The sequence below is a fragment of the Crotalus tigris genome, unplaced genomic scaffold, assembly GCF_016545835.1.
Source record: "Crotalus tigris isolate CLP2741 ecotype Arizona unplaced genomic scaffold, ASM1654583v1 scf7180000018124.1459596, whole genome shotgun sequence".
Classification (NCBI taxonomy): domain Eukaryota; kingdom Metazoa; phylum Chordata; class Lepidosauria; order Squamata; family Viperidae; genus Crotalus; species Crotalus tigris.
The window spans coordinates 1,404,302-1,429,034 of NW_024096836.1; the positions used below are offsets into that span (position 1 = coordinate 1,404,302).

Below are 24,733 nucleotides of genomic sequence, written 5' to 3' on the forward strand. Positions count from 1 at the left end.
AACACTATTCGCAGACAGATATCGGCCCTCTCAACTGTTCTCTCTTGCGACAACTTGACATCCCTAGCGCAACATCCAGTGATTAGCGCCTTTTTAAAGGGGGCGTCCAACACAAAGCCCCCCGTCATTCACAGGTACCCGTCTTGGGACCTGCCTAAAGTCCTTCTAGCCTTGACATCAGCACCATTTGAGCCCCTTGATTCATGTTCTCTTCACCACCTATCACTGAAGGTGGCCTTCCTCGTGGCAATCACTTCAGCAAGAAGAATTTCAGAACTAGCGGCACTATCAGTAAGGAAGGATCTGTGTACCTTCTTCAAGGACAGGGTCGTCCTTAGGCCAGACCCGGCCTTCATTCCGAAGGTAAACAGCATCTTTCACAGATCTCAGGAATTGATTCTTCCCGATTTCTGCCCAAAACCCAAACACAGGCTAGAGCATAGATGGCACAAGCTGGACGTGCGTAGAGCGCTGTGTTTCTACGTGAAACGCACGTTGACATTCCGCAAGACAGAAGCATTATTTGTTTCCTTTCAACCATCATCTATGGGAAAGAAGGTGTCTTCTTCCACATAGGTAGGTGGATCAGAGCCTGCATAGCCCAGGCCTACGTCTCGCAGGAACTACCAGCACCCGCACATGTGACTGCCCACTCAACACGGAGCGCAGCCACTTCGGCGGCGTGGCTAACACAAGCGCCGGTAGAAGAAATTTGTAAGGCAGCGACGTGGTCTTCACCGTCTGTCTTTATCCGGCATTACCGTTTAGACTCCCTGGCTGCATCAGATGCTGCCTTTGGTAGAAGAGTGCTACAGCAAGTCGTATCTGCTCAGAATTCGGTAGCCTAGACTTCCCTCCCAGGGGGACATGAGGGCTTTGGTATGTCCCATCCATTGGACTCTACAGCCATCCTGCTGGAGAAGGGGCGTTGACTTACCTGAACGCCTTTTCTCAGCAGGATGATGTAGAGTCCAAGCCCACCCAGGGGTTAGGTCTAGGCAGGTAGGTAATAAAGAGCTGCAATATTGATTCCAACAAAGTTTCTCGCCTAAGTCAAAACTGGGGTCACGCCCAGAGGAAGGGGTGTGGCCAAAGTTTTTTACCCAGTCTGCTGGGCAGGAAGGCTGTCATAGAACCCATCCATTGGACTCTACATCATCCTGCTGAGAAAAGGCGTTCAGGTAAGTCAACGCCCCATCTACTTGGTGAGCTATCATTAACCCCAGCTTTCTCCTTTCTAAAGGAATCTGGCTAAGTTAACATCAAGCAATATGCCTGTTTTTTTTGTTTATTTTTAACATTCTTCAAATGCTTTTTCTGTTTTAAGCTATTTTTATTTGCACGTTTCTGCTGAGGAAATCTCTGAATGGATAATGAAGAGAAATATCTATAGGCGTTTTAAAATAATCCAAACCTGTATTTCCTGCATAAGTTTCTGGCAATTTATATTACTCAGCATTTAATCTGCAACTCCATTAGCATATAATAGATGAAGACAGATTAAAACAGGAAGGGTAAGCCAGGCAGTGGATATCTATGCCAGCAATGAGGAAGCATAGTGACTTTGATTGTGAAGCTACTTGGGCAAATACTGCTCCATTTTGTCAGTGACAGAGGAATTACAATTGTCATAACAATCAAGACTTCATATCATTTGAGCTAGCATACTTTATTCTTCTGCTATTTACCTGCCACAGTGATTTTCAGTAGTTAATCTGTCTGCTTCTGTGTCAATAATCCTTCTATTGCCCATGGCACTTTGAGTTGATCACCTGGGAGTTGGGAGCATTTTTAATGAACTTCAATGAATTCTACTTAATTTTTCCCCATCTTTTCTCCTCCCTGAAAGTAGCTAAGCAAATGCCTCCATTTGATCCTGTCCTGAAAAAGAAGAATTTTATAGTAATTCCATATTTATCCCAGAACTGATTAAATATAATCTTGCTTTATACCAAAAGCTAACTGACAAAAAAACATACAGTAGACTGGGTTCACGGAGGGATAATATGTTCACTATCCTTTTTATTCTTTCCTGCCCAATGGAATGTCAGAGAGAAAAGTATGTGAAGAAACTTGGGATTCTGCCTGCCTGCTTGCCAATCAGCAGGATAGTTTTCCAAAAACAGAACGGGAACAGATTTGCTATGGCCAAAGAATGATTAGAAAGTAAGCCAAAGCAATTTAGCACTGTGGAGAAAAATAATCCAGAAGAACTTCACCCAGTGCATACCTATGGGAGAGGCTTTTGAGCAGTGTCTCAGTATGTTACTGACCTTGCTATTTTTAAGCCCCTCCCTTCTCTCCTGGTCATGTGATTTAAAATAGAGCAGTTGTTAAAGACTTAGAAAGAATTTTAGAAACTAGATTGCTATTAGCCTAATTTTGGGGAAATGTAAAGAAAAAAGATGATGCTTTATTATAGCATTGTGCATGTCGGGGGTTTAATTTTGAAAAGTCAGCACCTTGGTATTTGGGAGAGTTTGTATCTTCTGGTTTTATGTTTGTGTTGATCAGGAAAGCAGAACAGTGCTTAATTTTAAGAAAGTTATTAGCTTTTTAAAGAATATTTTATCTATTGCATAAATAATTCTTTTTATGTGGAAAATAACTGCAAGTATTTAGAAGCATTTTTTTTTGCTTTCACATTCATAATTTCTGGATTCCTGTGGAAAGAGAATATAAAGTAGGTTATGATGTTCACTGTTTAACAAGGTGCAAATGCTTGGAAAAAATGCTGGTATTCTTTGGCTTTAATGTGTACGGTTTGTAGCCATCCTTTTAATATATCTTAATCAGCACCCCACAATAAGGCCACAGGTAGTCCTCAACTTACAACAGTAATGGAACCCACTATTAGTTACTGATTATAATAGTCATTAAGGTGCCTACATGATTGCCTTTACAACCCCAATCTCTGCTCTCCCCATTGTGGTCATCAAGTGAACCACAGGGTGCTTCAGGGGTGGGAGGTGCTGGGATACCTAGTGCAGGCCAGGCGTCCATTGCAGCACCTCTTCAACTCTCATATGGCCTGCCCTGGTTACCCCCCTACTCTGAAGCAGCCCGTGCTCTGCTTCCCAACCTGCTGGGTCCGCACTCTCCTTCTCACCCTTTCATAGCTTGCCACACTTGTGGACTTCCTCAAACTGAGGCCACAATCTCCTAATATGGAGGGAAGCTGAGAGGCAGATAGGCCAGCTCTCCTTCCTAAACATAATATCCAGAATGCAATCCATAAGAGCAGGAGGATTGCCAACATCCAAATTTTGTTCATATGACACAGGAGTGATGCAGCGCCCGTATCTTTGGGCAGGGATTGTTAGTCCCTTTGTTTAGTCTTTATTCAAACAGTTGCTGAATGCATGACCTTTAAATCAAGGACTACCTCTAAATAATTATTATTTCTTTATCCCTCAATATATATTCTTAAGAGGCAACCAAAGGGGAGAAAATAATGGCTCTGACTAATTTCTATAACCTTTGTTTGATAGACTGTGTCAGTAGGAATAGTATACCAGCTATCATTTAGATGAAGGAAAGGGAAAGCAATAAAACTGTCTTCAGCTTTCTTTGAAACAAAGGGTTGTTTTGTTTTACACAGGAGAACAGAACAAGAAGACACTTTGTACAAAAAGTATTTAATCAAAACAGTCATGGAAACGAAGAATCCCTCTGTATAGAACAGGAGTCTCGAACCCTTGGTCTGAGGACTGGCACCCCTCTGCGGCATGCCAGAAACCGGGCCATGCAAACAAGCAAAGCCCCATCCATGGCACGCGAAACCACATTCTCTCCGGTCCATGGAAAAACCTCTCTCCACAGAACTGGTCCTTGGTGCCCAAAAGGTTGGGGGCCACTGATATAGAAGACATAGTTTATCAGCTCCTTAGGAGCGAACAATATCACTATTATTCCTTTCAATGACCAGAATATATGCTGATCTAAGACTCCTGCCAGGATACATAGGAGTCAACTCAAAATTCTACCACTGGCATTTTGGGGAATATTTCCCTGTTTGTGTGATTACTTGGAGTTCTTGAAGCTGAACATGCTTATCTGTTGATGCTGCAGAATTGTCTTCATCTAAAAAAAGAAAGCAACAGGTCTTTGGAGGCAGATAAACACTAGTGTCCTCCCAGGATATAACTGCCTTCCAAATACCTTCCATCTCTTGGACAACTGCAAAACAAAGAGAAAATTAAAGAAGAGTTTGGTATACAGTACATCCTTTCAGTCAGAAAAGCTGGAGAAATGTCAAAGACACAGAACATACAGTTGGAAATACCACGTTGCAGCTCTTCTGAGTGTGAAAAATTGGAATGCCGAACAAACGGAACTGTCAGTGGAACTTAGTTTGCTTCAGTCAACTAGCATGCATAGCTAATTAGCAGCCTAGTAAGGATACATTTTTTGTTCAGATTTGCTAAAGTTGGGTAAAACTAACTTGCCATGTTAAACAAACCACATATGGGGTTTATAGATATATAAACTGAGTACAAGCAATCATGTTCTTACACTTTTATATTAAATATTTAACATATGCATTAATCAAACATCATACATTGTAGCAGAGCTGGATTCAGAATAGTATAGGAGTGCAGAGCTTTTGGTCTTCAATACCCTACATTTGTTACTGGTTCCTTGTACTGAACAAACCTTCAACCTTTTGGACAAGATATATAGATTGTTAACAGAAAAAATTAGCAGGGGTTGGGAATAAGATACATTGGTTAACTATGTATGAAGGCAGAGGAACAATGGATGTTTGCAGCAATATATTAAAGCAAAACTCACCCATCAAGAGATGTTAAAATGATATCACACAATCTCAGTTGCCTCTAGACAATTCTCATATGTATCAACTATTCTTAATAGAAGAATAATTCCTAGTCCTAATCAAGAACCTAACCAAATTCTTAAAATATTTTCGTCTGCTCTTTCACATGCGGCTTTGTCCAAATTGGTACCAATCTATTTTCATATTCTCCAGATGGAGTAACTCACCTGAGGATAAGCTGGAAAGGGCAGAGCTAATCACTTTCCAGACTGATTCAAAGAGGCTTCCATGCCTTCAGCTGTCCCATACTCCATTTCTTTAACAGATGATGACCCACATCAGAGAAATGGCCTTCAGGGTACCGCTATGTAGATGTTCTTGCTTCTCTACTTATCGTTTGGCCAAAGAAGATCCAAAATCCAACAGACAATGCCCTAACACAAAAGGCCCTGGAGGCAGGTAATAGTGTGTAATTATATGATGCTGAAGAATAAAGGGTGTTGAATAAGAATAAAGCAGGTTAATACAAAACTGAAGCAGGGATATAACAAAGTTGCCCTTCAAATTCTGAGTGTCTCCTTAAAGATAGGAAACTATTACTAGTGGACAGCTTGTATGGCTAAATTTTGGAATAAAATTCTCCACTTTGGGCTTGATCTCTCACACAGGATGACCCTTATCTCCAGCACTAAAAAGCAATGCACACTGTTGGCTGCTGCAAAGGATTGAGACACCCTTGTAATTGAACCATAGTTTCAAGATCTCCAGTATAATGCCTGTCCACCATAGCTAGAACATTTAGGCAAGAAAGTCAGTCCATTGGGGTAGGGACAGACATCTCCTTTCAAAGTTAACAATAGGGGTTTTTGACTTACAGAATGCATTGTTTCCAAATTATAGCTTTAAAGTCTTGCAAATTCGAATTTTTATTTTGCTTAGTTCTATCCCAACCTGACAAAGAGAGGCTTCTTCACTACAAAAGCAAGCTACTCTTATTTATGTATTCATTCATTCATCTATTTTATATCATCTCTCAAATACATTATTTAATTGTTGCCCAATAATGTTTAAAAACAAAGTACAATATAAAAATGATTAAATAAAAACTTAGACAACACAATCTGCAACCAAGGTATAAAAGGCCTCCCTTCCTGGATCTCACCTGATTGCATTCCCTTACAGGTGGGACCCAGATCATGCCTCTTCTGAAGAATCTAATTGATAGATGTAATTGGGGATAGCTGGTCTCTCATATAAGCCAATCTGATGCCATACTGGTTGCTGCAGCCAGACATGCTCCATACCTCGTTGTTGTTGTTTTACAATGAAGATTCTAAACATACTGTCAACTCTTGGTCCCTTTTCTCAATTTAGCTATAACTGATACACATATTTTTATGGGAATTTTTTTCAAACCTGATAAAACTATTTAGTACATTTGTTGAACAGGATTGCTTATGCTGCCAGTTCTCCATGTGGAAGATAAATGAATTGGAGATACAGGCCACACCTAAATGCAACATCAGTTCTTGAGTCATCTGGGATAAGATGACAAAGGAAGGGATGACAAAAGGCCTAATAATGTCCAGTAGGAAAGTACTCAGTGCTGCAAACATCAGTGTCAAACATGCTGAAGAAAAATAAATGGGATGAGGAGAGGAAGAAAATGATTTAGCAATTTATATGGAGAATAAAAAGCCAAATGTAATTGTTCTACCAGACTACATAGTTAAATGATGCTACCATGTTTCCCCCAAAATAAGACCGGGTCTTATTTTAATTTTTGTTCCAAAAGATGCATTGTGGCTTATTATTTTCTGGTTAGGGCTTATATTCGTAGAAATATGGTACTAAATGCATCTGCCTGGCTGACAATCTTAACTAGGGCTTATTTTTGGAGGCTTTGGAGCATCCTGAAAAATCATGCTAGGGCTTATTTTCTGGTTGGGTCTTATTTTCGGGGAAACACACTATATAAGCCTAATTCCTGGCTGTTGGTAAGAAACTAGAGTTGTAGAACTTGCTATTTCCAAGAAGAGATAAAAGTTACATTGCCAGCATCAGTTATATCCTACGTGCAGCCTTTTTTGCATCTCACCAATTAAGTAATCTGCTCACCTTCTGGGCTGTAGCATTAGATGTGATGGCCACATAATAGGTGGTAGTACCAGTACAATGCATGGAGTGTGGGATTTCCTGGCTTCCTATTAGTGCTACAATCTCATCCAAGGAGGGCACACACTCCCGCCCTTTGCTTTTGTGCAGAGCTTGTGTGATTAAATGTCCATAGTGGGTCACTGGTGATCTTGGGAACAATTTCTCCATCCTGTTGGGTCAGGGAAGATAAAGTATTAGGTGAGTAATTCCATTAAGTTTCATTAATTAGAATACTGCACCAACTTCCCTCCAAGATGGCAGACTGAGTGGTGATGGTGATGGGGATTTGCTTCTCTTGCTGACAAACAGCTGATTTTGCTGCCAAAGAAAGTTCTTTGGCTGCTGGCTCAAATGGGAGCAGCTAGGACTCTTGGACAACCATGGACCCTCCTGGGAAGAGGAATCCTGGATGTTGCAATTCCTAGTAGGGGCAGTTGGAGAATCCCAGTCTACATCTTTCCTTTCAGCTGTTCGTTTTTTTAAGCACATCTTCACTTTTAAATGCATATTATTTTTTTAATTCTTATTTTTAAAAGTTAATTGACTGGTTGAAGGCTGATTTACTCTAACCCCTTGCTGGATTTTAATGTTAACTTTCCTTCTTTGCTTTATTGTTTTTGGTTTTTTCCCCCACTGTGAGCTTCTTTGGCTTTCACTGGCAACTTTCTCAGTAATGAGACCAACCAGACTGGATTCACATCTATATGGGATTTCACTGCAGAATTTAACTTTTAAAAAGCTCTGGTCTGGATTTTTTCTTTTTAAATTTTTGATGGAGCTTTTCCTTTTTTTCTTCTTCAATGTTCTATGTAGCTATTTTGTTACATTTATCCTTTTCGTTTTAGAAAGGAATTGTTTTCATTGGTTGTATAAGTTCAAATACAAGAGAGTCTGCCTTATATTAAAAATGCAAATAATGGATCAAGCTAAAGATAAAGTCTGGTGGGCTATCTTCACAGAAAAATGTTTTTTAATCTACAACTTCAAATTGAAAACTTTGGTTAAAAGCTTAATAAAATTACCTGGGTTTCAAATCGACCTAAAGAGAATACCCAGATGTAAACAAATATAACCAAGCCAGACTGACAAATGGATGGACTGTAATCTAAGTCTATGATGGCAGATTTGGAGTAGTTTGGCTGGAAAGCAGAAGGCCTGTTGCAGAAATTTGAAGATCTGGATTTTACAGACTTAGAATTGGCAAATTTGATGACTGATCAACTGGACTCTGTTAAGAAGATGGACTTATCATGCCATATTGGTAAATAATTTGGACTTGATGTTCCTGGGAAGATCGATCGATTATACCTAACCAAACAAAAACTGACAAGAGACTTTATATCTTGGTTCACAGTGAGACTGCTTCAACAATGGATGTGGTGGAGATATTTACAACAGAGGTGTAGAATATTGGAAGAGGTATTGTTGGGAAAACTTCCACTAAAAATCTTAAGGGAAAGTTTTATTATTAAAAACAAAATGAAGATATTTGATCCCGAATGGATCAGAGATAATGATTGTGGTGATTTGTGGGAGAAGCCACTGTAGACTTTCTATGTTAAATATGAGAGATAGTTAACAGAGGGCTTTGAGGTTTACCTTTGCTATTGATTTATCTGTTAACTATTTTGTTTTTACATATAGTAGATAGATGACAGGCTAAGTTGGTTGTAAATAGATATAGAAGTTTATTGATTGTGGGCCAGCTTCGCAAGGGGGAGAAACTAACATTGCTGCAATATAATTATCAGTAATCAAACAGAGGGGATAATAATTGTACATGTTTTGTTTTTTGTTCTCTTTAATGCACAGTTTTTGTTGTTAATTTCTTGGAATTTGTATTTTAACTTTTTGAACAAAATAAAAAAAATTACTAACACATGAAATTGTTTGGAAGGTTTGGACTGGGGGACATATTTCAGGGTTTCAGAGGCTCCTGGGTTGAAGCTATTTTTTCAAATATTATTCATTAAATGTTCCGATCAAACTGAAGAATAAAGAAACAGATGTATAAATAATACTGCACCTACAAAAATATTCTCTCTAAAGGCCTGCCTTGCACATTGCTCAAATGTGTCAAATGAATTATCTTTCTAATCCACTTCCTGCCTTCTAGACCATAAGCAGACTTAATGGAAATTTATTGGCAACTGAAATCATGTTGTCTCTGGACACATTAAAAAGGGAGGACATCTTTGTTCACATCCTCCTGCATATAAAACAAAGAAGGATGTTGAACAGGGACTCTCCCACCCTTTCACTTCCCTCAGATTGTGTGAAATAGTCTTTGCTAGTTGCTCTGCATTCAGTGCTGAAAGTTTGTGACCAAAGTATTTCATTAAGAATGGGAACTCACGGCCATCCCACTATTGCTGAACTACACCTACCAGCAGCACCAACTAGCAAAGCTAATAGTGAACGATGCTAGGAGTTGTAATTCCTCAACAGATGGAATATCCCAAGTTTCCACTTCTGCATTAGACATGTTTTGCACTGTTTCCCATTTCCCTGGCTCACCGCTGTAGATGCAGATGCAAATAGCAGAGTATAGGCATAGAAGGTATAAATGTGTAGCTCATACACACAAGCAGCTGCCAATAGCGCAAATCTGTGGGTGCCCCTGTAATAGGTGGCTCTGTTGTCTGTTTCACCAGTTGGCAGAATATTTCATCCACTAGGGCTGGAAGGTCATGGCAAGTTTGCAGCACCCCCTGCATGAGAAGGATTGGATCTCGCATTTCTTCAAGCTGTTGTAGTGAATGGAAGAGTTTGACAGCTTCATCACGAAGCCCTGCATAACCTTGGCCACCCTGAGCTGCAAAATTGGGCAAGGTGGGATGAGAGGAAGAAGATAAGAAAAAAACAACAATTAGGTATTATACATTTAAGATCTGCTCAAGCACTTGCTCTTATTTTCTCCTCTGTAAGGCAGAGAATTGGAATATTTCATGCACACAGTTTGTATTTAAGTCAAGTACTGCATTTGGTCTTTAAATATTGAGTTTTTGAGATTTGTTTTCATTTAAATTCAATATAGTTGATATAATATTTTTTTTAACATTTAACAATGTTTCATTTCTGGTATCTTAAACTTTAGTGAGGTGATGAGTTTTGGAGGGCCCCTCAGGGCCATGCTCCTGAAAGACCACAAGTAACACAACTTTAGCATGCAACAAATAATGAAGTCAATAAGTTATGGATTCTGATTACTAGCTACCCACCTGCATAAGGGAAGGGCAGAAGAGGTGCATAAATTGGGCCAGCTGTATAACATAGGATGGGATTATTGCGATAAATTTGATCCAAGATTTCTGGGCTGTCGCGGTTCTCCTGCAATAGAAAGAGGAAAATGGGAGGAGGGGAGAGATTTAGTCTATATTTCTACTTAATAAGATTACTGAAATTAACATCAGGTTCCTCATGCAAAATTGTTAGAACTAAGGTCCAGTCTCTAGAGTTGCCATATTCCAACATAGCATCCTCCTAAGCAGAATGTGCTAAGATGGCTGTTGTCTTTGTAAAGGGAATGGCACTTCAGTAATTGCCGTTATCTGTGATTGACCCAGAGGCTTCAAGAATCTTCCAATCTCCATCTGTATTTTATAATGAAAGCCTTAGGAGAAATGGACAAAATATGTATACAATAGTACAGCTGTGGAGATGAATTGAAATTAAATAACAGAAATAAAAGTAGTCCTCGATTTATAACCATTCATTTAATCATTATTCGAAGTTACAGCAGCACCGAAAAAGTGACTTATGATTGTTTATGATATTTATGATCATTGTAGCATTTCCATGGTCATGTGATCAAAATTTAGACAACTTGACAGTTGGTTCATATTTATGACATTTGCAGTGTTCCAGGGTCATGTGATCACATTTTGTGACCTTCCAATAAGCAAAGTCAATGGAGAAGCCAGATTCACTTAATAACCGTGTTACTAATTTAACAATTGTGGTGATTCACTTAACAACGGTGGCAAGAAATGTTGTAAAATGAAACAAAACTCACTTAGCAACTGTTTCACTTAGCAACAGAAATTTTGGGCTCAGTTGTGGTCATAAGTTGAGGACTGTATCTTTACACTTACAAATAACTTACTGAAATTTAATTTAATGACTATTCATAGCATCCTCCTGAATAAGATCTGCTCATTGCCATATGGTTTTAAAAAGTAAATATCAAAATATTTTGATGCACTTAACATTACATTGAAATCAAAGCTATCAATTTAACCATAAAGGACTGAGTTCCTGGCCCACTCAAAACATTGCATGTGATTATTGTTTTCTGTCCCCACTTCAGAGAAAAATCACCACATGTTTCCTTGATTATTTTTGCCAAAATCCTCTCCCAGATTCCTATTGCCAGTTAACCATGTCCCCATTCCTACTCCCAACAACATGTCTTTGTGCTCATTTGGTTCCTCACCTCAATGTCATGCATGAGGAGTTGTGTGGGGGTCTGCAAAGGGGCCTTGCTGATGATAACCTTCTGCAAAGCACAAACCCAGTGTACAGCTTCATTTAAATGTTCTGTATAGAGTCGGTAGCAGTGCTTTCTGCCAAAAACTGTCACTGCCCAGTAGCCTGGAGGAATGGGAGACAGAAGTACTCATATATAATTAATATGAAGATAAACATAGGCAAGTGTAAGGAAATTTGACCTATTTTCTTAAAATGCATGGATTATATTTTTACTATGCAAAAAGTGGCAAAAATTAAAAATGCTTCTTAAGTAAATCTATAGAATTTGAATATGTTAGTAGCTGACCACAGCCTGGTAAGAAAACTCAAAAACCAAGCCTTTGCTGAAATCATTCATTCCTGCTGCCACAAAGAAACTACAATGGTATTAAAACTGAGCACAAAATTCTTTAACTATCCGAGAGCAGACAATCTTTACCTGTTTCCTTATAGGTTTGCTTGTCAGGCCACAGCACAGAGCAGAGGCTAGTGAGAACAAGGGATCCAAGGCGTTGGGCGCTCACCTCACACCCGCTGTAGTAGTCTAGGGAATCTTCTGTCAACACAAACCAGTATTTGCGAGGACGCAGCCAGGGAGTTTTAATACCTCCTCGGACCTCTCTCTGCAGCCAGCCTGGAAGATGAAAAAAAAGCCGAGTCCTTTCAGATTTAAGATCATTAGATTACTTTTTTTAAAAAAATAAAAAAGGGGGGGGGAGGAGACAAACAAACTTGAATCTAAGTTCCCACCTTTCACAATAGCATCAGGTTCATATTGCATCCTTCCACAGTTCTCTGTGATAAGACTGTGAGTCTCTTCAGTTACTGGCAAAGACCTGAAGGCAGCAAACAGAGAAGAAAAAACAGGCATTAGTCAGACCTATATCAATACAAATGAAAGGAGATTGATTGATCTTTCCATAAGATTAAACCCATCTCTTTCAATTCCCCCCTCCCCAAAAAACCCAACAACAACAATTTGTTGGGCTCCTGATGTTATCTATCCCAACCCATGGGCTTTCATTTGATGGATCAGGAGTCACCACTGATGGCAGTTAGATTTTAAGTCATAACAGCAGCACTGTATTACCAACACCAATGGTTTTGCAAAGATGAGCCTGAGAAGTTTTGGAAAACCATCAGGTGCTTTCTCAGTAGATTATCTCTTCTGTACACTTTTATTCTCATATTGGGATATAATTCCCAAGTCTCCCCCTTTTTATAAGGAAAGAGGAATAATATTGCCCCTCAATCCCATTTCTTCCACAGTGCTGGGAAACTAGTCTGAGATTTTGCACTGTTAACCTCAAACTAAAAATAAGCTGTTTATATAGAAGGGCTGCCAAGAATTTGGGAAATGAAGGAGCTCAGCTGAGGAGAGGATGCTGGCTGGATTGCCTGAGATGAGCGGGGAAGATATGTAGAAAGAGAGATCTTGGCATCTGTGCATCGAGAGAGAAAGCGCGGGGTGTGGGAGAGGAAAGGAAGGGAAGAGAATGCCTCCTCCTCCTCCTCCTCCCTATTCATGATTCCTTATAACACATTGCAGATAGTCCAATCTCAGAAATTACTGCAGATACGATTTATCTTTGCAGGTGTTCAAGGCATTATCAAGTACTTTTCTATTTCTATTTGATTTGTTCTCGTACTATGATTAGTCTTTGGGGTTCAAGTAAAAATTAAGTACATTCCCAGGTTCTTCTTATGTCTTCTATTTTCACATTTCCCTGCTTCTATCTCACTCCCCCCCCCGCCCCTTTCTCCCAGCTTTCTCTTGGAGCAGAATTCCATGGCTTCAGCCTCACAAAAGAAACTTCTACTTCACTCTGCCTTTTCCCAGGCCCACCTTGGCAACAGATAAGAAGTAGGAATCACTCACCCAAATAGTTACTTCCTGCCTGGCTATCCCTGATCCCAGCTGGGAACTATTAGCTCTGAAACAGAGTGGGAGATGTATGGATCACCAGGCAGAATTCTTTCCATGGATTTTTTTGGCTTTCCAGTTGAGAACAAACTGAAAACATCAGGACTGATACACTTGGAAGGTATTAATTTGATCTTAGGGGAGACTTGGGAATTATACCCAATACTAGGACTGAACCCTAATATGCAAAGTAATCATGAACATTATGTTTTCCATTTCTTTCTCCTTTTTGCTTCTCAGTTTAACAAACTGTCAGCTTGAAGACTGAAGATGGAATCTTTCTCAGAGGAAAACCATAGGGAAAGGAGGGATGTGAAGCTTCTGGTCTGGAACAGAGGATGTTTTAGAGTGGTCAGTCAAATGAATATTAAGCATTTCCCCTTTTTTTATGAGAACAGTAGCCGGAAATGTGACTCTGACTAACATGCAGCATTCTCCCATGAAAACATCTTCCCGATTGCAATGCCGGTTGCCCTCTGCTCCCCATGCCTCATATACAATTCTCTTATGCTTACCTTTCGGAACAACTGCTAGCACAACTGGGTTGAGTGAGGTTCACTTGCAAGATAGAGTCCTGAGAAAAAATGGGGTGAATAGAGAGAGAAAGAGAAAGAAGAGGAATGTCATCAGGATTCATTCAGAATTGAACATAAAAAGCATGAGAATTAGATTTAAGGAGAATGAGGGCAGAAGACATTCTGAAAGAGTTAGAAATTAGAATTCCAAGATAGGTAATATGTTGTTCTGCAATTTCATCATTTATACATTCAAAAGTAAGAGGTTATTTAAACAGAAAATGGGAACGCATACATAATATTCATATAGGCAGGACGCCTCCCAACCTTACAAGGAAGTATATTATTAATTTGCAGCTTTCCCAGGCTACCTAGTCTGCACTACTGCCCCTCCCAAGCCAAAGTCTAGCTAATCAACCTTCTCACATCCTGCAAGCTGCAGCAGCTGAACAAGTTCCTGTATCCTCAGCTGACCTCGGTGTTGGGCTGCAGTCTCTTCAGAATTGCACAAGCACTCTGTTGGGTAAGATACAGCCGCCCCCAAAAGTCCTATTGTAGCCAATGCTTCCTTCCCCTGCAAGGGGAGAGGGGGAAGGAGCAGGCAAGTCCTAACAGAAGACAGGAAAATATAGTCTCAGGCACATAATTCATGTAAATTCCCTAATGTTGGCAAAAATTGTAAGCAAGTTTGAGATGCAGTCGTGAGAGTTTGATGGAACTGTAGGATCTAAAACTTTATACAGTCTAGACATAGTCCCCACAAAGATGCCACAAATAAAAAAAATGCTGCTGGATTTGTTCTAAGCTGCAGGGAGGGGGAAAAAGAGAGAGAGAGTGAGCAAGAGAGAGAGAAAGACTATATATAAAGTCAAACTGAATAGGGAAAAGCAGGGAGCTACTGCAACAGGTACTGCTTAATAGACAGGACACCAACTGTCCTGTGGCATTTTAACACCTGTTGTAACTTGGCTCAAGTTGGCATAGCTCATCATGATTCTGTAAGGGAGACTAGCAACCATCAACAGAGCATGGAAAGATTAAACAACATCAGAACTGAAAAAAATAAAAATGTCCAAGAAATAATTGCAAAAATTAATTTTCCCATCATAATTCACTTCTAAAAATTGTATACTGAACTGCAGATATAGCTGGATTATAAGCTCTAAAATATTATTTAAATTATGTCTGAGGCACTTAGCAAGAACTATAAAACTATAAAACATTTTATAGTCTCACATGTTTGAAACTTAGCTTTTGCATTTATATAGTGCTTTTCACATCTCTCATGCTCCAGTTCCCCTGAGTCACCATGGAGCTTGTTATTGTAAAACACCATCTAACTGATTTTAATTATTTTCATTCTGAGGAGGGAAAGCAGGAAAAAAAAGACTGAGGATGAATAGAAAGATGCACTTCTGAAAACAGGTATGATGTAAATGTCTTTATTATCATGAGAGGGAAAGATACTGATATCCAAACATCAATGGGATTAACTTTACAACAGGCTAGCTTTGTTTGAAATTAATTACTGAATTTGTAACTTGTAAGTGGACCAAAACAAACCTGACATTTCAGTAATGCTGAATATGTACAACCTTACAGTTCTTCAGTTTTATGACAGAGTGAATCAAAATCAAGAGTATAACATTATATCGTATTAAAATTTGGTCATGTTCTGATTCCTCAACATTGTTCTTATAACTTGTAGAATATGAGGGTTGAAATATATGCTTCCTTCAATTACCTGCTGTCCTTCCTGCTGCAGCCAATTAACAGCCATTTTACTTTTAGGAAGCAGATATCTCTAAAAAAAGCTTCTGTCAGAAATATACAGTAACTTGTCTGGAATTCAATTCCCATCAATTAAAAAGAGAAATACGAAACTTCAAATCTTTAGGATGCTCTACAGATTTTCATTAAAACAATGAATATGAATCATAATTCTGATACACTCAAAGCTAACAATGACACAATGTATGGCAGGAAAAAAATGGATGAGGAAGTCTGACGGCTTGTAGAACAGCTTCCTCATCCTCGCCACTGTCATTATTTACTTTTAACTCTTTCTCTATGCACGGTTCCCTCAAAAGCACTGAAAATAAGCAGATAATGCTCATACCCAGTAAAACAGATGTTGTCCAGTTCTTACCTAAATGAAGATACCTACCTGACAAGAGTATATTTATTGTTTGGGACTGTCACCTGCACAAGCTGCCAGCTCAGATATACAATACACATTTTCTCAAGCTCTGACATACAATCCACTTTTCAAGGCATGGCTCTTGGTTGCATACAGATTATAAATAAAATAAATATCACTATGTCCAGCCTGACATGGACAAACGGCTAATGTTACACATTCAGCTTCCTTATTTGTACTGGGAACATTAGGCTTGACTTAGTACTGCACCAAAAAATAGCTAGAAAAGGAAAGAATGTGTGCAATTTGTAACAACCCAGTACCATCTGATAGTCTACTGAGAGCACTTTATTTTCTTTGTAACTTTTAAATTGGTGACCACAGTATTGGTATCTGAACAGCTGTTATTTATCTTTAATAGCAATGAATATTTGCATTTTTATATTTAAAGTTAAAAAGAGTATGCATGTTGTATTTCTCTTTTTTTTAAAAAAAGGTTAAATTTGATTTTGTTTATATTTAATGGGATTGGCTTCAAAGAAGGAAAAGGGGATGAATCTTATTTAGACACAAACCTCTAAGGAGGTTCTGCTATGAAATTGTGCTGCTTTCCTGTATTTTTATCATTCACTCACCAGAAAGGCAGCACAGATTGTGAGAGCCCTACTTCTCTCATAAAACAAAGTTAGGGGAAAACATGACAAATGAAGTTCCCGGAGATAAAGAAGTGGTGATAGCAGGAATTAACAAGTTGCTACTCCAAAATAGGAGATGCCGAGACAAAAGGGCTTAAGGGGAAAAATAATAAAGCCTCCTCACAGGCTTAGACATTCTATTACAGATGGGAATTCTGATTTATAAAATTCAGAGCAGCTTATTCAAATACCCATAGCAGAGGGTTTTAATGATCCAATGTAGATAATTGTTTATCTGTAATAAAGACTTACGGTGTAAAAAATATTTATTTTTAAAGTACCATGACTTCTCTTGAACCAGGACTTCTCTTGAAAAACCAGTTATTCTTAGGATTTTTAAAAAAATGAGCAGGAAATTAAAATAGACATCATTCAGCCTCAAATCAATATTCCCCTTTTTTGGAATTTTACACAGGAAAAGGTGAACGAAAATAATGCATTTAAATTTGAATTTAAATAAAGACTATATGAGGAATACTGAGAAGAATGTACTTTTTAAAAACTCAGTAGTGAGGAAAACTATCAATAAATATAAAATGAGTTCAAGTGAGAAAGTTGCTCCTGAATCTAGATAAAGACTATGTTTACATAATTATATTTGAACAGTGCAATAGCATGGCACTATTTTTGTTTGGTAGAACTGCCAAATAGAATTGTATGGGCTGTAAAATCCAAGAACTTCTATTTATCATGCAAAAAAAAGCCCTCAGATTAAAGCCCTAGAATATAAAACTACTGAAAGGAATGCTTGATCAAAACTTCAAATGTTAAAAGATTTATAGAGTATTGCCTTTCTATAAAGGAAACAATGGCAGGAAGAAATTTTCCAAGGATACAATAGCTTCCAAAGTACCAAAAAACAAAACAAAAACAAAACCCTGCCTTTTTAAGCAATTAGTAATGGTGGAAATAGCATATACGCATAGATCTATTTCCAAGTTTCTGTTTTCTGATTAAAATTAAGAGTCTGTGTTTCCATTTGCTCCATCTTTTAGTTCTGCTTCCTGGAAAAAAAAATGTGTGGGGGTGAGACAATGGTCTATCCTATCTCAAGTATGGCAGATGCCCTCTGAATAGGCGATACTTCAGCAAGTCTAGTTGACAACCACTGACTTCAGTTTCTGATCTCTCCAACATGACAAATGATAAGTTTACATTTACCAGAAGATCCTAGTAGCTTCACGCAAAAGGCAGCCACAGACAGCACGGTTTGAGCATATAATTTAGGGGTCAAAAAAGATAAGAGCGGGGTAGTCATAGGGGTTTATATAATAAGCATGATACAGAGGGAGAAATATTCAGAATCTTTTTATTAAGCTGGCAAAAGATTCAGAAGTAGCAAAAATAATTTTTAAATTATTGTATATTTAATTTAGCACATTACCAGAAGTTGCAGTAGCCATGGGTTTAAAATCAGTTTTCTTTAACCTGCCATTTACCATACACTCTGGATATTATTCCTGAAATCCTCAGCCAGTCATAGGTTTAAAAGAGTTTATGAAAATTTATGAAAAAAAGTCTTATCAGAGGGTCTTAGAGCGAAGTCAAAATGGTAGTTTCAAAGGCACTCTTCCTTTCATATCAAGGAAGAGCGAAGGAGGGCTGTTGATTCCCAGAACTTTTTATTTGATCATTTGGAAACAGGAGGATGGATTGGGAGCTTATCCAGAATTAAATCATTTTAACTATAATATGGGCTCTGTCAAGACTCTTAATTCTCAGAATAACCCCATTGTTGTGGTGGGTATAGACTAGATTTGGCACATTTGTTATCCTTTTATTTTAATTGATTACATATGCTTCCCATGTTCTTGCTCAGAGGGATTAAGCAGCAACTGCTCCTCAGCTACTGCAAGACAATGTGGAGTTGAGGAAATGTTCCAAAATCAACTTGCGCCCAACACCACATCTCCCACTTGGCACTTCCCTGTAACATGCTTCTAACACAAGGCAACTTTGTCTCCCATCAACATATAGTTTCATAATTTCTCTTCGGTCGGTGGTTGGGGAGCGAGGGGGAAAGTAAAAGGGCACAAATCTGCAATGCAGCTAAAGGCAGGGATAGGATGGCTGGTCAATGTTACTACCCACCGGTCAAGGTTACTATCCACAAGACAGATGATCCTCTGAAAAGAAGGGTTTTTTTCCCCCGCATTTGGCGTTCTAATAGCAGATTTGTAGAAAACAAAGGAACTCCAGGCCAGTTTCTTCTAGCAGCTATACTGAACTGTCTCAACATGTTATGTCTCGTTCATCTTGACAGTGCCTTTTTTATCTAAGAAATAAAGGCTGAAAGAGAAACTCCAGAAAAGAAAATATATCCAGCACATATGAGCTCTGAATTAAAATGAACTTTTTAAGATCCTTGGGGTTTAAAACTAGCCAGCCCTCCAGTCAGCCACCCACACCTCAATTTAGTTTTGTCAGAAAGGACAGCTTGGCCTTTTTACTGTGCCAAGAAGTGACGCCATGAAAAAGATTATCCAGACAAAGGAAATATTTCCTTGGGGGCTGAATTTTTCTGCCCTAGTATAGGCATCATCATGCCATTAAACTATGGATTTATTTGAACTAGAGCTCAGCAATCTGAACTTGATTGGAATGAGAAAGATTTTAGAAATGTGGTAAAACCAATATTAAGCTCAGAAGGTAGAAAGTATCTATGAAATGTAATTTCTGGATAATTTCTGTGCTTCGTATTTGATTCCCCAAACCCAGTTTGGAACAGAGTGCAAATATAGCAGCTATTTTTAACTGCAAGATCATAAAAACTCTAGAAAAAGATGTGACTGCTTTAAAGAGTGCAAGAAATGCTTGTTTGCATACCCATGCCCCTTCAGACAATTAGTAAACAAGAATGGAAGAAATAGCTCATCTTGCTAATTTGGCTATTTTTTCTGAAGGGAATGACCAAATTCAAATGGCGGTAGCAGAGGAACTTTCTTTCTGCTTCTTAGGGGAAAAAGAATAACAGAACAAAATATGGGGTGAGAGACCTGAAGGTCTTACTATGAACACTTTGGTAAAATTTTGGTGGGCTCTATATGATAGCTGTTCATGCCAATCAACACTCAGCCTTGCTCTCCACTCTGAGGCTGAGCTCTTTGACCCTCTGTCATAATTAAAAGGAAACAAAGGTGGAGGGAGAAATTCCAAGCATCCAAGACATCAACTTGTCCTATACAACTCATGGCAGAGGCATGGCATAAATATGAGGAAACACTAATTTTTCTGCTCATCTGAGTCAGCAAACCACTCCTGCAATTGGATTAATTGAAAGGTAAAGAACACATACCCTCAGGATTTTGCTTCAGCCAATGTAGTCCATTTTAATGATGATGGGAGTTACCATACAGCAAAACTAGAAGCTCACAGGTTCTCCATTAGGGGTTAATTTGATCTAAGCAAGTTTGACTCACAAAAAAATAGAGAATGTGCTGCACATATCTGCATATAAGTCCATCCCCAGATAATCCAAACCTGATTTTGACACTTCAATTCTCAATTTATCTGTTATATGCAACAGAAGGAAGGCAATTAGCTACCGAGATATAATAAAATCCTTGTGCATTAATACTGATAAAATCAATCAGATTAGAAGGGAGAAAAAGTAGGATGAGAATTAAACTAACAAAAAAATGGAATTCCTCCACCAGAATAACAAAATTTCTTCAAAAAATGAATCTGAACATATGAAGTTATCTTATTAATAATAACTATATTGTAATACAATGTACATTTAAGGACATGAGGCTAAGTAAGACATGAAGGCATGTTTCTTTGCAACTCTTTAAAATAAAGCAGTAGAAGAATGTATGGATGCCACTAAGCACGTTCTAGGTTGATACTTTGTAATATAGAAGATCTTCCAAACCGGAAAAACTTCCAAGGACCACTTTACTCTTTTTATTATTGCATCCTTAGTAGTTACATAAGATCTTTTGAGTCCCCAGCAGAGGGGAGTGAAATGCACCGGGGGACGCATTTTCTTCCCAGACCACAAAAATGATAAGATTGTTTTCCTTCTCGCTCTCGAAAGAACTCCAAAACGAATGGAACGAAGCTCTGAGGTTGCTCCCGCCTGCGCACAGCTCACCTCATCGCCTTGCCTGCGTAATTCAAAGGTTTCTTCAACTTCTTCTTCACCGGCCACCCCCTTGCTTGCCTCACAGTAGTCGCGTCGCAGCAAGGTGAAGCCTTGCCTGCAGCACAGCAGCCACCATAAGCCGCCGGGGAACGGCATCCGTAGTTTCGGTCTGCGCGGTAAAAGCAGAGAGGGAAGGAAGGAAGGAAGGAAAGAAGGGTTGGGCAGCCGGGCTGGGCTGGGCTGGTTGATTGAAGCGCCCAGGGCGCGCTTACAGAAAGCGAAGGGAACCTGTTGGCGCCTTGACCTGGCCGTTTGCTCCGCTTGCTTAACTGGGCTCTTGCCCCGCCACCACTTTCCCCGCCCCAGTTCAGGAGCGGGGGAGGGGCGCGTCACGGCAAAGCCCTGTCGGTTGCCCAGGAAAGTGCCACCCTTTCCGGGGGGGGGGGCGGCATATTTCATCACGTGGGTTGGGTTGGCCGGGAATGGATGGCTGGTCAATCCGGGAGCGTTCTCTTTCCTCACTCTGTTTGCTGGAAACGGGACTGCAGTTGGGTGCCAACATTGAAATGCTTCATGAAAAGCATAAAGTATATACCAAAAGCGTCAATGGAACAGGATGGTGTAGTATTTATTTCCCGGAGAATGGAAAGCGGAGGGAGGGAATGGAAACGGGTACCAAGAAATCTGAATTGTTGAAGGGCAGCAGGAAACCTGGGACAATAAAAAGCATCTTAAATCATTGGGGCTGTCTGCACCTTCTTCTGACCACTCTTGATCAACTGTATTTTTGACTAGCATTTGTGAGAATCGCTGCAGATCAAATAGGGTGGTGTCTAGCTCTGTCCTATAATTCCAAGAAATTGGGTTAAGTGATCTAAGTTAAGATAACATGAGAACACTGCTAATAAGTCGAAGCGACCGGTAGTACTTCCCGATAGGAATAAATACTTGGCTTTCAGGCGACCTTGAAGATTCTAACACAACTTTGGTAACTTTAAGGTCCGTGGACTTCAACTTCAGGAATACTGCTCTGCTTTCAGCTACAAATCCATAAACCAAATATGCATACACCTCATGTTACTCCCTTCCTCAGATTTGTATGGTTTTATTAACTGTTTGCAATTTGTCACCTGGACCTGAAATAATCATTTTGGAAATTGGATTTAGTAACTTACAACATATGTAGGTTAGCTCTCAGTAACCAAAGACTGTAATTGAATATCGCACGTACCGAGCCTGCAGACTCATATTAAGTGTATTATTAAGTAACAGGGAGCATCCGTGCATACACCCCCCCCCCCGTGTGTGTGTGTGTGTGTGTGTGTGTGTGTGTGTGTGTGTGTTTGCGCCTGCTTCATGACCTGACTTGGAGCTTCCCTTCTGGTTAGTCATTGTGGGAAACAGGATGTGGACTGGATGGGGTTTGGGGCTTTTTTGTTATGCTGTTAACTCTTGTTTCTCCTTAGCTATTTTTGAATAGTGAGATTTGCAGTTACTGAAAGTGATATTCTGTCCAGTTTACCTCATTATTGATTTTGTATTTAATTATGGATAGTTCTGTGGAGCTCTCTTCCACAAATCTGTTTTTCTCTGCCAGATAATAAGTAATTATTTTTAAACCGAAAAGCATTAAACTTTTCAGCTTCTTTCCATTAATACCACAAATACTGTGCTCTTTTTAAAAGTGAAACAGTGTAGTTTTAAAACAGAATGTAGGTTTACCCTCTAGATCACGAGTGTCAAACTCATCACGTGACGTGTTGCAATGTATTGCAACTTTTTTTGCATTGTCGGAGCTGGGGTGGGCATGGCCTCTGCATTATGCAACCAGCCCACAGGCCAGCAGTTTGACACCCCTGCTCTAGGTTGTTCTGAAAATCTTAAAATATTTGACTAGCAGCTAGTCTTTAGCAGCTTTGAGGGATTTACTCAAACTGTGGAGTTGCCAGAGGGTGATTACTCTCATTATTTCTCCAGTTAAGGCAGAGCTTTTCAACCTTTTCACAGATTGTACCACTTTTAGGATATGGCAATATTTGAGTACCACCAGTCATCTAGCAAGATGTCAAAAACTTGATGACAAAAAAAGGAAAAAGTGATAAAAGTACAGGCAGTCCTCCACTTACAACAGTTTGCTTAGTGACTGTTTGAAGTTACAATGACATTGAAAAAGTGACATGACCATTTTTCACACTTATGACCGTTGCAGCATCCCCAGGGTCACGTGATTTACATTCGGATGCTTGGCAACTGATTCATATTTATGACAGGGTCATGTGATCCCCTTTTGCAACCTTTTGACAAGCAAAGTCAATGGCCAGCTCAATGTTGCTCAGGTTACGGGGCACCTGTGGGTGGTGCAGGCGGGGCTGTGGGGAGATCCAGGGTCTCTGGTGGAGGGGGTGTGGGGAGATCCAGGGGTCTCTGGTGGAGGGGGTGGGACTGGGGTTGGCACCAGGGCATGGTCCATTGGAGGAGCCTTGCCATCCCTCTTGGGCCGCACAGGGGACTCCCAGACAGTGGCATGGGCGCCCAGAGCCCTGGGCAGCAGAGGGCAAGCACCCAGCCCCACCCTTGAGCTCCTAGGGTTCCAGGGCCCTGCAGCCCAACCTAGTCCAGCTTCACTTCCCCGAGGGGTCACCTGACTGTGCTTACCTCCTCGTCAAGGCTGCTGTTGCTGATGTGCCCGCTCACCTTGGCCAAATTGCTTATGGTGGGTGCAAGAGGGCAAACTGTTTGGGTCAGAGGGAGGCCCATTCCTTCTCCATGTGAGAAGACCCAGATTTGTAACCAAAGCATCTTTAGTGATAGGATCCGAGACCATCAGGGTAGCCTAGTAGATGGGGCAAGGTGATGGCGAAAGGGCAGCAGGGCTGCTGATGGCCAAGTGCTAAAGCAGGACTTCCCTCAGACCCTCCCTCCCTCTCATTCCAATCTCCCTCCTTCCTTCCTTTCTTCCTCCCTCCCTCCCTCCCTCCCTCCCTCATTCCCATCGCCTTCCTTCCCTCCCTCCCTCCCTCCCTGGAAACCATCCACTGAAGTTGTTTTTTTAACTAATATCATTATTCTAGACTAGAGATGACGTGCTAAAATATTCCTATAATTGAAATATTTATTTTTACAATTACATTTAGCATTGCATAGCCTCCTCTACCTTTAAATGGGCAATTTCTACTGAGAAATTGTGATCTCTTTCTTCTTTTGTTTAACACTCCTTGTGTTTTTAGAATTTGAAAAATGGTGCCTTCCTTGCCAATATTCTAGATGGAATATATTAATTTTCACAAAAATAATACTGTGCACAAATTTGAGATAAAACATCAATGTTCACATTTCTGATTTTATTTATTTATTAAATTTGTCTTCCATCTTGCTGCAAGGTGACTCTGGGTGGTTTACAACATCAAAATAAAATCATTTATCTATATCTAAATCTGTATAAACGTATAAAATTACCATAAAATTACATGAAAAAATACAGGTTATAACTCAGTGATGGGGGGGAAGGGAGCAGAAGATGGGGAGGAAGGGAACAATTTGTTTTGAATCTTTAAATAAAGCATGACAGACTCTCAAAGCACAACAAATTGAAAATAACATTGTCATATTCATACTAGAAGCCCGGCATTATTCAAACTTCTGAATCTAGCAGTTTCCACTATTAAAGTTTAGCAGATGCCGAACATGCTTGAGCTTGCCTTGGCTCACAAGCAGCACCTTGGTAAAATTGGGTGTGTTTCAGCTGAGTTGTGGACACAGGATATAAAGGTATAACACATTTGCTTCCATTTGTAGGTGTGCCAGTTCTCTCTCTCTCTCTCTCTCTCTCTCTCTCTCTCTCTCTCTCTCTCTCTATATATATATATATATATATATATATATGTGTGTGTGTGTGTGTGTGCGTGTGTGTATGTGTATACATACATACACACATACATACGTAGTTGGAGAATGATAGTGGTCAAGGA

General features: G+C 39.7%; 1 protein-coding gene across 6 annotated transcripts; it reads right to left on the reverse strand.

Annotated features, from left to right (window-relative positions):
• Positions 1–3,619: 3,619 nt before the first annotated feature.
• Positions 3,620–21,173, reverse strand: PLEKHH3 (pleckstrin homology, MyTH4 and FERM domain containing H3). Of its 6 annotated transcripts, none has more exons than XM_039348195.1 (10): positions 20,775–21,172; positions 13,844–13,902; positions 12,155–12,240; positions 11,844–12,038; positions 11,370–11,527; positions 10,156–10,264; positions 9,452–9,749; positions 6,896–7,103; positions 5,005–5,226; positions 3,620–4,179 (listed from the first exon to the last, which is right to left on the reverse strand). In XM_039348195.1, the coding sequence occupies exons 1-9, from the start codon at positions 20,919–20,921 to the stop codon at positions 5,212–5,214; spliced, it is 1,275 nt and encodes a 424-aa protein (XP_039204129.1). In that variant the 5' UTR covers positions 20,922–21,172; the 3' UTR covers positions 3,620–4,179; positions 5,005–5,211. The 6 variants fall into 6 exon arrangements, with proteins under 6 accessions (XP_039204129.1, XP_039204131.1, XP_039204134.1 ...); XM_039348197.1 differs by adding an exon at positions 18,770–18,953 and having other exon boundaries at positions 5,005–7,103; positions 20,775–20,899; XM_039348200.1 differs by adding an exon at positions 13,284–13,338 and having other exon boundaries at positions 5,005–7,103; positions 20,775–20,856.
• Positions 21,174–24,733: the final 3,560 nt, after the last annotated feature.